General features: G+C 38.2%; 2 protein-coding genes across 3 annotated transcripts in view; one reads left to right on the forward strand and one right to left on the reverse strand.

The window, feature by feature from the left end:
- Nucleotides 1–1,991, reverse strand: part of lrp1ab (low density lipoprotein receptor-related protein 1Ab) — a 122,939-nt gene extending 120,948 nt beyond the window's left edge. Inside the window, exons 1-2 of one of the 2 annotated variants that reach the window (XM_083570453.1) lie at nucleotides 1,792–1,991; nucleotides 1,139–1,400 (exon numbers count right to left, since the gene is read on the reverse strand). In XM_083570453.1, the coding sequence (XP_083426579.1) occupies nucleotides 1,139–1,211 (73 nt within the window). In that variant the 5' untranslated portion in view covers nucleotides 1,212–1,400; nucleotides 1,792–1,991. Of the gene's footprint in view, nucleotides 1–1,138; nucleotides 1,623–1,791 lie in introns of those variants that run through there. The other variant, XM_083570454.1, reaches the window with a different exon arrangement.
- Nucleotides 1–15,865, forward strand: part of fmnl3 (formin-like 3) — a 268,194-nt gene that overhangs the window by 178,005 nt on the left and 74,324 nt on the right. The window lies entirely within an intron of this gene.

The following is a 15,865-nucleotide window of genomic DNA, read 5'->3' on the forward strand; positions in this document are numbered from 1 at the left end:
TTAAAGGCCTTGTTTAGGGGTCCAGCACTTGCAGGTTGGTGCTGCCTGGATTTAAGATTGTGACCTTTTAATCCAGAGTCCTAACCACCAAATTACCACCCTCCTAATTCACACTAGAGCCAGAAATATAAACCATTTATGTGCGAAAGTGTTAACCTACATAACATAAAACCAGACCAGGTCAACTTTAGAAAACGTCCATTCAGGGGAAATATTATACCCCAAAAATCCACGTCAAGGCTTTTCAAGGTTTTTATTCTGTGCTATAATTTTTTATTTTTTTTTCATAAAATTAAATCCTAAGAAAAGGAAGCAGAACAGTACCCTGAAATACATCCGCCTGATTTACAGTCTGCTCTGTTAGCTGTCAATATTTCATCTTTTCTCTTCATCATACAGGATTTCCCCGTTTTATTATTATTTTTCAGGACACTCCACTCAACAGCTTGGAAGAAAGGAGAGGGAGAGAATCACGTGACATCAAAACATTTATAATTTATCCCAGGCCAAATATCATCCTTGGAGATAGAGAGATAGGAGCGGACATGTCCATTTTCAATTCAACCCCCTTCAAATAAGAAAATGCATTTTGATAGGAAAAAAAAAACAGTCCTTGCTTATGTTTAAATCGACTAAGAATCGGCGATTAATCGAATATTCGTCGCGTTTTAGGAGTGAAATAGACCGAGTCGGCCTAGAACCGGATCAATGACAAGCAACAGAGACAGGATCTGAACGTGGCCCAGTAACAGTAGTGGTCATCACCGTCATCATCATCATCATCATAGCAATATAACGTATCTAATTCGAATCAGAGTATGGATGTCTGATCAGGGCTTGGTGTCTGTAGGATCATCTAGAATCTTATGGATCTCTGGCTTCGTTGTAAACAAGCGGGTAGCAATGTCGGAATGGAAATGGCTCCATGGACCAGTGTAGAGAAATCCAAGGGAAAAGGCGGGGTGTCCTTTTTTATTGCGCTTTAGTTTTAATTAGATGTCCAGACATTTCAGGGTCCAGGTATTCACGAGGGTGCATTTCTGTGCATGCATTTCAATCAGCGCTGGGGGGGGGGGGGGGTGCACGGTTTGGAGAAATGTTATCAAACAAAAGCGAGAAACAAACACCTCGGGCTTACCTTCAGCAGCTCCGCTCGAAAGAACCTGCAGCGTGAGAAGGAATCCAAGGGCGAACACGGAGGGAGGAAGCATGCTCGCCGGGTCGGAGTGGCAGCGCTAACGGGGCGAATGGATCATCAAATCCGCCGAGTGGCGCGCGCTCAGAAGTGCTCCTCCGTTGTTCCCCCTAGAGCAGCGACCACCACCACCACGCTCTCCCCTAATGCTGAGCAAACTGGAAGCAGGGCTGGATGGCGGTGAGAAAATAACACCAAGAAGGCGCTGCAATGGAAAAAAGGATGGATAAAAAAAAAGGGGTAAAAAAAAAATAAAGGAAAGGATTGTTTTATTATTTTTTTCCCTCCAAGCCTTAGTGAGGCGACGCGTTAGGAAACAGCGCGGCCATACAGACTCCAGACTCCGTGTGTGTCTCCTCTCACCAGCACTGCCTTCTAACAAATCACAACCGGCCAGTGTGTGTGTGTGCGTGTGTGTGCGTGTGTGTGTGTGTGTGTGCGCGCGCGTGCATGTGAGTGTGTGTGTGTGTGTGTGTGTGTGTGTGTCTCTCTCTCTCTCTCTTCCAGAAACTGCAAAACCTGTATTTAAGATTTTTTTTGTTTATCGTGCAATAAGAAAAATAAAACACAAATAAATAAAGCGCGCGCAAAGGCACCTTTTAAGTCATGGAAGCCGCGCCACCTCTGATGCTGGGGCTCGAAATCGGAGCGTGCGCGCGCACTCACACGCACACATTTGCAGCGCGCGTGCACGTCAGAGTAGGGACAGAACGGACTCGCTCCTCTCCATAGCTATGACGTCACCCGGCCTCAAACCTTCCTAAAAAAGAAAGAAAAAAGCACAAAAAAAAAAAAAAAAAAACAAGAAAGAAAAAAAGAAGCGACGCGGTACGCCGGGCACTGCGCATGCGCGCACCGGTTTCGAGCGCTCCGGTTAGTGGGGCCGTCGGTGAGTGGAAGCTGGTGTTCTCGTGTCAGCCATGTTGGCTCATGGAAAGGAAGGGGAAAAAAAAAGAAAAGAGAGAAAGAGAGAGAGAGAGAGAGAGAGAGAGAGATGCTTTATGTGATTTCTTCAATCAATCAATTAATCAATCAATCAATTAATCAAGATCCTTATGTATCATATAAAAGTATATTCAGATGGAATTACGTGTATCAGGCCGAAGCTTGTCGCTGTTTATGTTTACTCGATAAATACCAACTAGTTATTTGTTATTTATTATATTCCATTTACTTTAAAAAATCAAGGTGTATCAGAGCACATTAGCAGACAGTAAAGTAAAAAAGATTAGGATACAATACAATATAATACAATCGAAAAACAAGATAAACATACAAGTCAACAATCATATGTCAAGTAGTCTGCTTCTTGCTGGCTCAAACTCTATCATGCTTTAATATAATTTGTCTGTAAATATGTATTACATTATTTTCTAATTGTCTTTTCTCTTTGTTTTACAGCGTTTCTCTCGAACGCAAGTGTAAGTTGGGTTCTACCCAATCAGAGTTCAGCACACTGCGGGGTCCTGTAGCTTACAATCCATGATTGCTGACTCTGGGGCCATCCAGCAGGTCTACAATAATGTCTGTATTTTCACGTCCTGTGATTAGATGGTCAGAGAGCGCACTAATAGCTGCAGTAAAAGGCGACATGTTGAATTGTGTTCATTGGATTTCTTGCTTTAGTAACGGCATGTCTGTGATGCATCGCTCTGTTATAGAGCGTTTCTGTATATTATTGATGGTTTCTATAACTGAGGCATCATATTAATGGTATTAAGAGGTGGAATGACTCAGGTTGGACAACACTCAAGGCCTAGGTGTGAAATGCACAGCCCACTACTACTACAACAAATAATAATAATAATTATTCATTCATTCATTCATTCATTCATTCATTCATTTTCTCCCGCTTATCCGTATTTCGGGTCGCGGGGGCAGCAGTCTAAGCAGGCCCTTGTCTTCGACTGCTGCCCAATCCTCACAGCACCGTCCCTTACGGTCCCTCCTGCAGGTGGTGAGCCCACGGGAAGGCAGCCCCACGTCACTCCGACGTCACGGACCTTGATATTTCCCTCGTAAGGGACCCCCGGAGCATAGAGGGTTAAGGGCCTTGCTCAAGGGCCCAAGAGTGGCAGCTTGGCGATACCGGGGCTTGAACCCCAGACCTTCCGATCGGCAACCCAGCGCCTTAACCGCTGGAGCCACCACTCCCCCTTTAATAATTATAATTATTATTATTATAACTTTATTTATATAGCCCATTTTGTACATTTAAAATGCAGCCAACATGCTTTACAGTCTCAGTAGCATAAAGTCAAGTCAAGAGGCTTTTATTGTCATTTTTACTATACACAGTGGTACACAGTACACAGTAAAAACGAGACAACGTTCCTCCGGAACCCTGGTGCTACACTAAACAACAACATAGAGCTACAACACAACACAAGCTACATAAAGTGCATCGAGTGCAACCTGGTGCAAACAGTGCAGACAAAAACAGTACAGACAGACAGTGCAGACAGACAACACAAGACAAGACACAAAAGCCAATATAGCGCCGACCAGTAAACCTACTGAATACTTTGATTATACAGTAAAGAACAAAAGAATACAAATTACAGTCGAGTAGAACAGTAAAGAGTATAATACACTAGATGCAGTTTGAGTAGAAATACACACGAATAAAAAAAAAACTTAAAAAGCCATACAACCTAAAAGCGAAAAGCAGATAAACTTAATGAATATTTTACCCTATGAATCACATATCACAAATATTAATCACAAAAGAATAATATAAAAAGGGACTGATCAGCTTCTCTGGCCAAACAAGACAATATTTCAGTGATTATGCTGGAGAAACCGTGACTATGTAGTAAATACAGTAGACAGTACACAAGGCCTTTTAAAAGACCCCTTTATAGTGTTGTAGTTCTGTTTTTGGCAACTTCACCCCACTATATTTTTGAAAATCAAACAGTCGCAGTACATATTCTGCAGTAGTTGTGGTTCTGTTTGACTTGGGTGAATCTTTCAGGAGTGGTACATTCCTCGTTTATACTAATGCGTTGTGGAATTTTGCATAATGTTTTGCAGATGTGGAATGAGCTTTTGCACACAAAAATAAATGGCTGTCGTTTGAGATGTCTGTAAGTCCATTGAGATCGCTCCTTTTGGAAAAGCGTAAAAACTTAGCAGTGAAGTAAAAAAACAACAACAACAATTTACCTTAACATGAATAATAATCATCTGTAGTATTCGTTATTTTTTATGTACAATAGCCAGAACTGTTGTTTTCTCTCCCACATACACTCCCTATCCTCATAAGCACCCACCACCAAAATAGTTATTCATTTCGTTAGTTAATAATCGAATCTATCTGAAGAATCGTTTTAATTAAAGAGGGACAAGCCAAATATCTCCACAAGATCAAAACTGTCCAAAAATTCTTATCTCTGGATGGGACAACTGGTCCTCACTAAGAACGTGAAGTCATCTTTTGATAGCCGCAATCGTGCACTGTGCTTTTTTTTTTTCAAAAATCATCACAACAACCATATCCGTCCAAAACCAGAACATGACAAACAAGTCTGCTTTGAGCGTTTATAGTCTGATGTGAAACCAGACAAAGTCCAGAGAATATGGCTGGATGCCTCGTGTTTATTTTTTCGAACTGTTTTCTTTTGCACATATAGGAAATGCTGCAGCCTAGTGGTGAAACTCCAACCCAAGACCCACTGCATGGTTTTCTATTCATCCCACTCCTAATAAATCTGATCCGGCTCTCAGGAATTTCTGGCGAAGACACATTGGACTACATTTTTTATAAACACCCACGTCCAAAGAATCCACACATATCCTGTGCTTAGTTCATTTTCCAGCTCTTTTTTATTTTTTACCTCAGAAACCAGACAGTCACATCACGAGCTCCCACACACACAGACCATTTTTTTCCCTTTGAAAAACTATAATCCTGTTTGAATACAGCCCTCCACAGATACAACGACTTTTATTTATCGTGAAAGCAATTTTAAATACACTTGCAATATATTAAATTATATATTAAACACTCTCAATCCATGTCTTCAGCACCACCCATGTTAGATTATTATTTTATATATTAACTACATAACTGTTTACATGCTGTTTTTGCATTTGACTGCTGCTATTGTTTTGCTCAACCTTTTGTGTGTGCATTGTGTTTATTTACAAGTTCTCTCCTATATACAGTTCTCTTTTGCACATTGTACTGTATAACATACTGTTTTGTGTATCTGTTCACCAAGTGAGCACACGATTCACTTCATGTCGCTAAGACAACAGTCCTTAGCGCCGTGTTCTTGTAGCTCTATGTTGTTTTATGTTGTTTTATGTAGCACCAAGGTTCTGGAGAAACATCTCATTTCACTGTGTACCGCGTCAGCGTGGTTGAAATGACAATAAAAGCTTCTTGACTTTTGACTCTGAGATGTTATTATGCAACAAATAAGGATTATTGTAGAATGGTATGTTTAAAAAGCACAAACTAATCTTATGGTCAGGTGTCCACAAACTTTTGTCCAAGTTTGTGCAGAAGCAAATACATCCTGCACTTTAAGTGATGATGGGGCATGATGATGGAAAATATTTCTTTTAAATCTTTTCCTTATAACAGTCTATTCTGCAGTGGTTTATTCCACTTATACGACACCACTTTGTTAACACAAGCATTGTTTTTTATTTATTAAGGACCAATGCCTTTTTTTTTTTTTGCTATATTTACATTAAATATTGTGGAATGACCTGAGTTTTAGTAATTTATTGATTAACAGCTATAAAGTGTCGTTAACACGCTATTCCATCCTAAGGCGTCTTACCACTGACTGGTACTGACAGTGAAGACTCTCCATCTGTAAATATAAACAATTTATATGAGGAATCCACCATACAAAGTCATTGTATATGTTGATACTAGGAATGTGCCTCTCCATAACTGAGGCCGATATGATTAGCATCTCGATACATAGCCAACGATGCAATACATTAAAGATACATATGAAGCAGATACCGATGTGATGCAATACGATTCACCAGTGCGATCCGAATTTTTATTTGATTCAACACAGTGCAATTCAATGCAATATGCACTGGAAAAAAAATATGATGCTCTGCAATTCAATATGGTACAGATAGTTCACTTTTATTTCTTTGGTTCAGACAGATAGCAAATCATCAATTTACTTAAGTGCCTTCTGATTTCTAACGTATGGCCTTTTCACAAACAGGCCTTTGTAATGCTAAAAAAAAAGTGTTCTGTCTCCAGGAAGATGCAGCGCTACCTCTGCCATGTTAATCTATATTCTTTATGACTCCGTAGTGTTGCGATATTCACGTAGCAGAGGTGGTGCTGAGAGAACGTGCTTGAGAAACAGTGTATCGAGAAGAAATCAGTCTACATATAAAATTTGAGTCCAAAATTATTGGTCACTTTCTAAATAATAAAAGTAAAGCACATCTACTAATAATTCTATATAAATAAATACTTTTTTACCAATGGCAAAGATGTGAAAATCTATGCATCGAGATACAAATGCCAGCTTGTATCTGATGCGCACCTTTATGCCAATCAAGCTCACTATAAGCGGCATATGATCAGGCCCTTTCACAACTGGCTGTATGTCATTTTTCTATGCTGACATCCTCTCAACACCTTCATTCCGTAAGTTGTAAATCTCTTATGAAGATTGTGGACCTTTAAAGAAGTAGATGTCGACACCGCAAACATCCCGAACCATCTAGAGACGTACCAGTGGCAATTGGATCACACTTCATGTGGAGTTTGGACACTGGACCTCCTTGAGTGTTAAAAATTTTTGGCATGGAGAAGCTGGTGTTGGATCTGTTATGATCGCAAATGTTGAGCTATTTTATGTGTTGCTTAGTAGCTCCTAGTTTTATAACCACAAATATCTGTAAAAGACTGTAGAAAGGACATTACTCATAATCTTACACTCCAGTACTCATGCTAGTTCTCACTCTCCAGTGTTCTGTATTGTTTAAAGACTATAATCACACTCTTGATGTCACCCAAATGAGGATGGAATCCCCTTTTGAGTCTGGTTCCTCTCAAGGTTTCTTCCTCATAACATCTAAGGGAGTTTTTCCTTCTCACAGTCACCATGGCTGCTCATCAGGGATAAATACACACCATTCAACTCTTAAAATTCTGTAAAGCTGCTTTGAGACAATGTCTGTTGTGAAAAGCGCTATAGAAATTAACTTGACTTGACTTGACTTTAGTCGATGTACTAATATAATATGCATTATTCAAAAGAAATCATGTATCTTCCTAAAAAACTTAATGAGCATAAGGTTACATGGGTAGTCGCCACATTTGATGAAGTCATATTACATTTGTAGCATTTGGCACATGCCCAATCACTTATCAAGAACGAATTATTTCATTCGAGGGTCAGAGGCACAGATTGGTAGAGCTTCGATTTGATCTCAAGACCTTCCCGAGCTTCCATATCAAAAATTCTGCTGACAACAATATTGCTTTTAGAGCTGGAGCTAAAATTTGTGGTGTTTCCATCAGCTGGATGTTCATCATAACTTAATTTCTGTTTTTTTTTTTTTTTTGGAAACTTAATTATGTGAAGAGCTGAATAATCAAACTACTATCGATCAGATGCACATAGACATCCTTCCACATTGCTAAAAAAAGGGCAGTCAGGATGTTTAAGGGCTTAACCCACCACCGCAATGGTCTGTTAACACTTCTACCTTATGGCAGGCGTTACAGAGTCATTAACACTTGCACCAGCAGGCTCAAAACCATCTTGTTCCTGATGGGCAATTTACACATAATGTAAGGAGACAGCCCAACAACCACAACAACAACAATAACAACAACAACCACAATACAATGATCAGGCGAACTACTAATCCCTGTGCGTTAAAAAATAAAAAAAATTCAGGTAATTGTGTAATCTACCTCAATACACGCAATATTCAAAGAAAAGAGCATAGTGCACAGTGAATTTTTATTCTTCACATATTCCAGCGATGTTAAAAGTAGGAGTCAGAGTTTTTAAGTTATGGGTCTTGCCCAGGAGCCCCAAAAGTGGCAGCTTGGCAATACCCGGGTCTTGAACCCCTGACATTTCAATCAATAATAATGAAGCCGCCGGGCAGGAGGAAAAGAGGAGGTTTATAGATGTGGTGAGGAAAGACATGCAGGTGGCTGGTTTGAAAGAGGCAGATGTAGACGACAGAGTAATTTGGAGACGGATGATCTGCTGTGGAGGCCCCTACCGGGAGCCTCGGAAAAAGGAAGAAGCGCTAGTTTAACTTAAAACTGACAGGCAATTTGTTGGCTTATGACATACTCCCTTTTGAATAATTTGTTAGACAACAACAACTAGCATGTATTAGCTAGCTAGCTGCACCAAAATCGACATAGGGCCAAATTTAACTACAAACATCCTGGTGGTCTGCATGACCTTTATCCTCAAATGCTAAATTTTTTACAGGTTACGTTGCTAATTCTACTTTGCTGCACACTGTACACATTGAAAATGTCTCAGCAGGCAGACTGAAAGACATGTCCCAGAAGGTGATACCCGGAAAAAGCCCAGAAAATCGTTTTTTTTACAAACGGACGATGATTCATTTTGGCCTGTAAATGTGTGGAGATTGAAATTAATGTGGAATGACTGAGTCACAATCACATTCACGCCACGCCTGGGGTAGCGTTCACGTCATTCGCGTGACACGTTTAATTTTGTTCTGAGAAAAAGAATGAAGTTTAAGAGGGCCTTGTGGTACGTGGAGTGGTAACACCCATCCATCACACACACACATACACACAGGCAGGCAGGAACAGAGCCAAAGTTTGAAGATTTAGCCAAAAAAGTTTCATATGGGAGGAAGTTTAGGTCCATATAGTCCTAATTACAAAGGATTGACCCCTGACAGCCTGTAGATGTAGGTGGAGCTGAAAAGATACAAACAGGTAGTTTAGTTTATCAAATTATGGAAATGATTATACAAGAAATCTATAAAAATCATGTAAGCCTATGAGAGGAAGGGATTTTTTTTTTGCTGTGTTTTTGTGACATTAAACAATATACTTTTTGTTTTTTGGGGTAAAGTTGTATAGTGTTTAGCTTAGTGGAAAACCCCTACAAAACAGCAATTCACACATTTGTGTGGGTGCGTGTGTGTGCGTTATTCCAGCTGTATGTCGCAACCATTCTCCTCCTAATGGCCCTCTATCTCTGACATAGACTAAATAAAGTCCCTCATTATAAACACAGTGGATTTTCATCAGCAGGGCCAGACACACACTCCCATGTTCCCATCAGCAGTTACCTCTCTGCACACTTCTGAGCATGTTTCCTGTGTTTAAACTGCCTGTATACTGACACTTTGCTTGTTTCTTCCACCTCGAAGTGTACCTTATGTTGTTTATTAGTTTGACTTGCTGCCAGCTTGAGCATGGCTTCCAATTATGTGAGTTCAGTAGAATTTTTTTTCATTCTAACTGCAGACTTTGTGACCAGCATCAAGCTTTTGTTACACGATTTAAAAAAATAAAAAAATAAGCAAACTTTAATCTTATATATTAAAGATATAAACAGTGTCAATAGTTTTGTAATTAATTTTATTTCATTTATCATCATTCTTAACTGTTCCTGTATTTGCTCCTGTTCAATTTAGAGTAATAGTTTAAATATTAAAAATATTTAAAAATAATATATCATGATATACTTTGACCTTGAATTGAAGATGCACTCATTTAGAACTCAAGCTTTGCTAAAACTTTTCTTCTCGAGGAAAATATTTATTTTTTATTTTCCCCTCCACTGCCCCTCCTGTCCTGCAGATGTCCCTGTACATCTTTCCTGGCTGGGTTTTGCTGCTAAAAGCTCTAAGACTGCTTTCCCATCCAGCTTTGCTTTGGATTGATGGAAGCTTTGATGCTAATTAATTTCTCCAATTTCCAAGTCCAGCATTCCAACATGTTCAAGGATATTCAAAATATGTTATTTTTTCATCCTGTTGATTGACATTCGATGACAGTTCCAACTATGAGTGCAAGGGTACACAAAATTCATGAAGAAATGCAAAACATTAAATTGCTTGTCGTTTTGTTTTTTATTAATGCAGTTTATTATTATTATTAACATTTGAACATTTTTACATTTTTAAAACAATTTTGTAAATAAATTGCCTGCTTGGTTAAATTATATTTAAAAAAATGATATTTTATAATATTTTATAAAAGATAAAATAGTACAAATCAAATGAATGCAATACAGTTTTATTAAATTGTTCAAATTGAGTAATCAATAAAATTGGCACAAATTAAATTGATTAAATAGAATTAAATAAATGGAAAAATCGAATTAAATAGTTTACATTTGAATGTGTGTGTGTTTTACATTTAATAATACATTTTCTAAAAATATGATCTTAACTGTTCCATCTATTTCAGCATACTTCAACAAATGTTGTTCCTTCCATGCTTCATTAATTCACTCCCTTGATATGTGGAATTTTCAGGATTTTCTATTTTTAAGACAAATTCTTGACGCTAGCCAGATCAGTGGCTAACACTAGCACTATAAATTGTTCAGCGTTTTCATGCATGCACAAAACAAATCGTATTTCCAGTGCGGAGTGAGTACATACAGTGACACTGCGCTAACTCTAGTTTCTTTTTTCTACCCATGGCAATATTGTGTATTTTTCAAGTTTAATAATAATAATTAAAAAATGCACTCAAAGTGCAAGATGGAGCAAACTTGCAGTCCAGCATTACACCCCTAGTTCTAACGAAATCTCATATTTTTCATGCAGGGTTTGGGGTAGAAACAAACTAATGCATGTTTTGAACCAAATCCAAATGTTAATTTCATTTACATAATTGTTAATGCAGCTAGAAAATGCTTTGTCTACACCTCAATCTCAAATCAACCTTAACCTGTCGACCCTAATTTTTGCTTGTTAGTTTTTAAAGCTTTCTTTTGTATAAAAAAAAAATGTAATCCATTTTTTTTTTAAACGCACTTATATGTACACATCTTGCAGCATACTAAATCCCTCAGGTACACTCTATGACTATAAAGAGGCTTTTGGAAGGTTCTGATGTCTGCCGTCTCTCAATACGGGTTGCTATAGTGGCGGCTGATGCGACTGTCAGGTAGAGGGCTGAGAATTCAAACTTTCCCGTGAAACCCAACCAAGTGTGATATATGTCCTGGAACAGCACTTGGACGTGTGCAGGGAATGTAAACAGAGCTAAGTCATTATGCCATTATGGTGGTATCTTGCATCATCTGCGCACAATGGAAACCTTATTTGCGCTGAAGGCAAGAAAAGCTTGTTTGTGTGATCTATTTTGGTGCACTCCATGCAAGTTGTGTAAACGTCAAGAGGGCTGTGATTTCTTTTTTTTGTTACACAAAAACCCACCATTCTATTATGTTTATTTTAATTCATAATGAATTTCGTATGAGTGGTGGACGAAGTACCACAAACCATGTACATAAGTTAAAGTAGAGATACAGTAGGTAAAATATGACGCCAGTAAAAGTTAAAGTGCTCCCTTTGAACTTTCACTTGAGTAAAAGTATAAAAGTATTTGCATTCAAATGTACATAAGTATCCAAAATCCTATGGTTTATTATAGCTATAATGTTCCTATTATCATTTTTGTCACGACTTTATGTGAAAAGACTCATGCTACTCTCATCACACCAATCTAATAATAGAATGATATTAATGAGTCAAACACTGATTGATATCTATTCAAATAGACAGTTTTTTTTTTATTCAAGATTTCAAGATTTTCCTCCATCATTTATTCCTTTCAAAATGTTCTTCATGCTGTTGAACTGTAGCTGAACTGTACGTTGGTGATAAGCAGATGCCGCAAGCACCAATCAAAACAAGTTCAGAGCGTGCGCTCGACCACGATTGACGTCTTTCTGTGTGTTTGACCAGTTATGTTTTTATCACTTGTAAATATAAAGGAACGACCGATTTCACAAAATGTAGTTGAGCAAAATGTACGATATTTGACTTTGAAATGTAGTGAAGTTGAAGTAAAAGTCTCCCGAAATGGAAATACTTCAGTAAAGAACAGGTACATGTAAAAGCTACTGATAAAACAAATAGCCATAAATACGTTAGACTTGGTAAGTGGATAGTTTAGGAACGAAACAAAAAAAAGTTATAAAAAGCGAAATAATTATTGTAAATTTGTGGAAAGTAGAAAATTGTAATATCTTAGAATATTTAAGATTAGGTTTATTAATGGGGGAGCACCAGTCTAATACTGGTCTAATGTGGTGGGATGCACTAGGGATGGACAGAAAGAGGAATACAGGGACCTAATTGACATCTTTTTGGAGTGGTGTAGGAAGAATAATCTCTTCAATGTGCCCAAGACCAAGGAGATGGTGATGGACTACATGAAGAAGAAGAACACAACCAGTCACATTACCATAATGGGCCAGGATGTTGAGTCAAATATAGATCCCATGGTATTCAAAAACAAACCAGACTGGAAAAAGTCAACTCACAGGCTGTGTAAAGAAAAAAGGATGAGCAGACTGGACTTTCTGAAGAAGTTAAGTTTTTTTTTTATGTTTGCAGAAAGCTGTTAGAGATCTTCTACAAGTCTGGGTTCTTGGGTAGTGCTGTCTTCTTTGCAGAAGTATACTGGGGAGACAGTTTCAGAGTTGGAGATGCAAAAAAAGGACATTTAAAAAAAAAATGGGGACAATGAATTAACTGCCATTGTGTAGTCTTTATTTAAAGTTAAAGGAGCCACTGGCTACACAAAGTTTGAGAACATGGAAAACGTAAAGATCTCAATGACCTTTACTTTTTTGTTTTTATTTTGTAGAGAACTAATGAATTAAATCTAGAGAGATTATTTTACACATGATATTAAGGTAAATTTGATGTGATATTAGCATGGTGAAACTTGAAAAATGAATGGGTTCTGTGTTTCATTCTTACAAATGCTGGTTACATGCCTAATAACAAGTCAACAATAGACAGTTAGAACGTTGAATGAAAACACTAGATAATAAAATCACAAGATAAAATCAAACAAGATGTCTTGGGTCATCATTGCTATTCAGTCAACAGAACGGTCAAGTAACAGTGGTCAAATAAAAGTCCAAAGAACAAGCTATCATGGAGAAATGGATTTATGTGTTATCGTTTCAAAATGACGACCAGAAATTCCTTTGGGTGCACATGACGCTTCTCATGTGGGCCTCTGAACACTCGGTAGACCAGAGACACACTCCCAGTGGGACGTGGAGAAGGAAAACATCCGTGTCTGAAAGGGTTCATGAGGTGGGGGGATGTTGGGGGATGCTTCACCCTCCAGATGCTGTGAATGAAGCCTTCGTTGAGCAAGAGAATTTCAGCTATTTAGAGCATGTGTGGACAGAGATGTCTGGCAGACCATACAACCGTATTCACCAACCTATATTTATCAGAGCTGCTTGGAATTCCAGCCAATGTGAATGTACAGTACTGTATGAGGGTGAATGCTGGTTCAAGGACTGTAGTACTGATATATGTGTGTGTGTGATTGTGTGTGTATACAATGACAGGTGATGTGAATAACACTGATTATCTCTTCATTATGGCACCTGTTAGTGGGTGGGATATATTAGGCAGCAAGCAAACATTTTGTCCCCAACGTTAATAATGTTAGAAGCAGGAAAAATGGGCAAGTGTAAGGATTTGGGCGAATTTGACAAGGGTCAAATTGTGATGGCTAGACGAGATTGTCAGAGTATCTCCAAAACTGCAGCTCTTGTGAGATGTTCCCAGTCTGCAGTGGTCAGTATCTATCAAAAGTGGTCCAAGGGAGAAACAGCAACAGGGTCATGGGCGGCTGAGGCTCATTGATGCACGTGGGGAGCGAAGGCTGGCCCGTGTGGTTCGATCCAACAGATGAGCTCCTTTAGCTCAAACTGATGAAAAAGTAAATGCTGTTAATGCTCGACAACAAAAGGGGGCCCAACACAATATCAGGCAGGTGGTCATAATGCTATGCCTGTTTGATAAATATGTGGACAAAAAAGCTTCAGGACACCTGATTTGTATGTGCTTCTTGAACATCCCATTTTCCATTCAGCCACAAGGGCATGAGTAAAGTCACATACTGACATAGGGTAAGGAGGCCTGGGGTGCAGTCAGCATTTCAATTCATCCCAAAGGTGTTCAATAGGGTTACGGTCACCATTTCCAAAGGAAAAAAAGCATTACATTTATACTGCTTACATCTTTGTAGACCTGTAAAGTATACAGTTGAAAGATCTCACCTTCTCATTCAGCCTAATGTCCTCTACAATACATGAAAAGAATTGACGCAGTTTAGGACCCTATTAGAATCCAATCAAGTTGAAACTATAAACCAGACTACAGTGTGAAAATTAAGAATGAATAGCCCTGGTTCCACCTCAGGAAAATAAACTGTCTCCTTTGCTTTCCTTGAAAGCTAATCTTGAGGTAAGTTAAGGTAAATTGTTTGCCATTTATTTGCCAAATTTGCCTTCATAAACTAGCTATTTTTCTTTGCTAACGCAAGGTTCGATTAGCCCTTATCTAGATTCACCAATGTAAAACGACCTCAAACAACGTAAATTGGTAAACCAAAAGGTAGCTAATGCTGAATATTGGTTAATAAATAATGAATACTTTGAAACTGAATGGGTTACCTTAAATGAATGCTTATCAGTATCTTCAGAATAAAACTATTAGAACAATGACTATTAAACAACAAAACTGCAAAAATGAGTAAAATTGAAGAAGTCTGAATACTTTCAAAACCCACTATAAATCCAGTAAGAGTATGGGATGGGTAGAGGATGAACTGGCAGAAAGGGCAGAGATTAAGTTTAAGAACGTCACAAGAGTTACAAATAATCGAAATGCTGGAAATATTCCATCCTGCAGATGTGATTAAGCTTCACATGAGTGGTGGAACAGTCAGGATTGGTCATCTCACAAACAAGCTCTTAGGCTGCCAAAGTAGGTAAAAAAATCTCCCCAGCTCATTATGAACACCTTTTTAGTTGTTGATATGCAGGCTTAACCTTAAATGAAATAATGTCATTATATATTACAGTCAACTCCACAAGTTTTGGCACCCTTCATGGAAACTTCATGGAACATTTAAAGCTATAATTAGCAGGTATAATCCACATACAAGCACGGTATACATTTTTATTTTCAGGCAAGATGTTAGGACACTATTGTTTGCTTTTAAAAGCCAAAATATACTTTTATGTATATTTACTATTCTTATACTGAAACTGTAAGTATTGGCAAGCCAGTTTCCATTTTGTCCTTTGACTAGCACTAGTCAGAGCTCGCAACCCCCATCGGTAGCAAACTGCAGAAGCTCAAATATATTTGTGTGGCTTAAGTAGCTGTTTTTATCATTGCACAATGGCTGACAGAGGGAAAGAAATTTATTTGGTCACAAATACATTTACAAGGACATTTACAACACAGACTTTTCCAGAAAAGGCTGGATATTAAGAGGAAACATCAGCCAAAACAGTTCAAATCAGTTGTTAAGCTTTTCCATGAACCATTTATACATTTGCATTTGCTTTCAAATAGAATTTGCACAATTTGCCCTTATTTCAAATCCCCAAGGAAAACCATATAACATAGAAAAAAGAAAATGCACAGAATGAGGTAAAT

The sequence above is a fragment of the Silurus aristotelis genome (assembly GCF_946808225.1).
Source record: "Silurus aristotelis genome assembly, chromosome: 19".
Lineage (NCBI taxonomy): Eukaryota > Metazoa > Chordata > Actinopteri > Siluriformes > Siluridae > Silurus > Silurus aristotelis.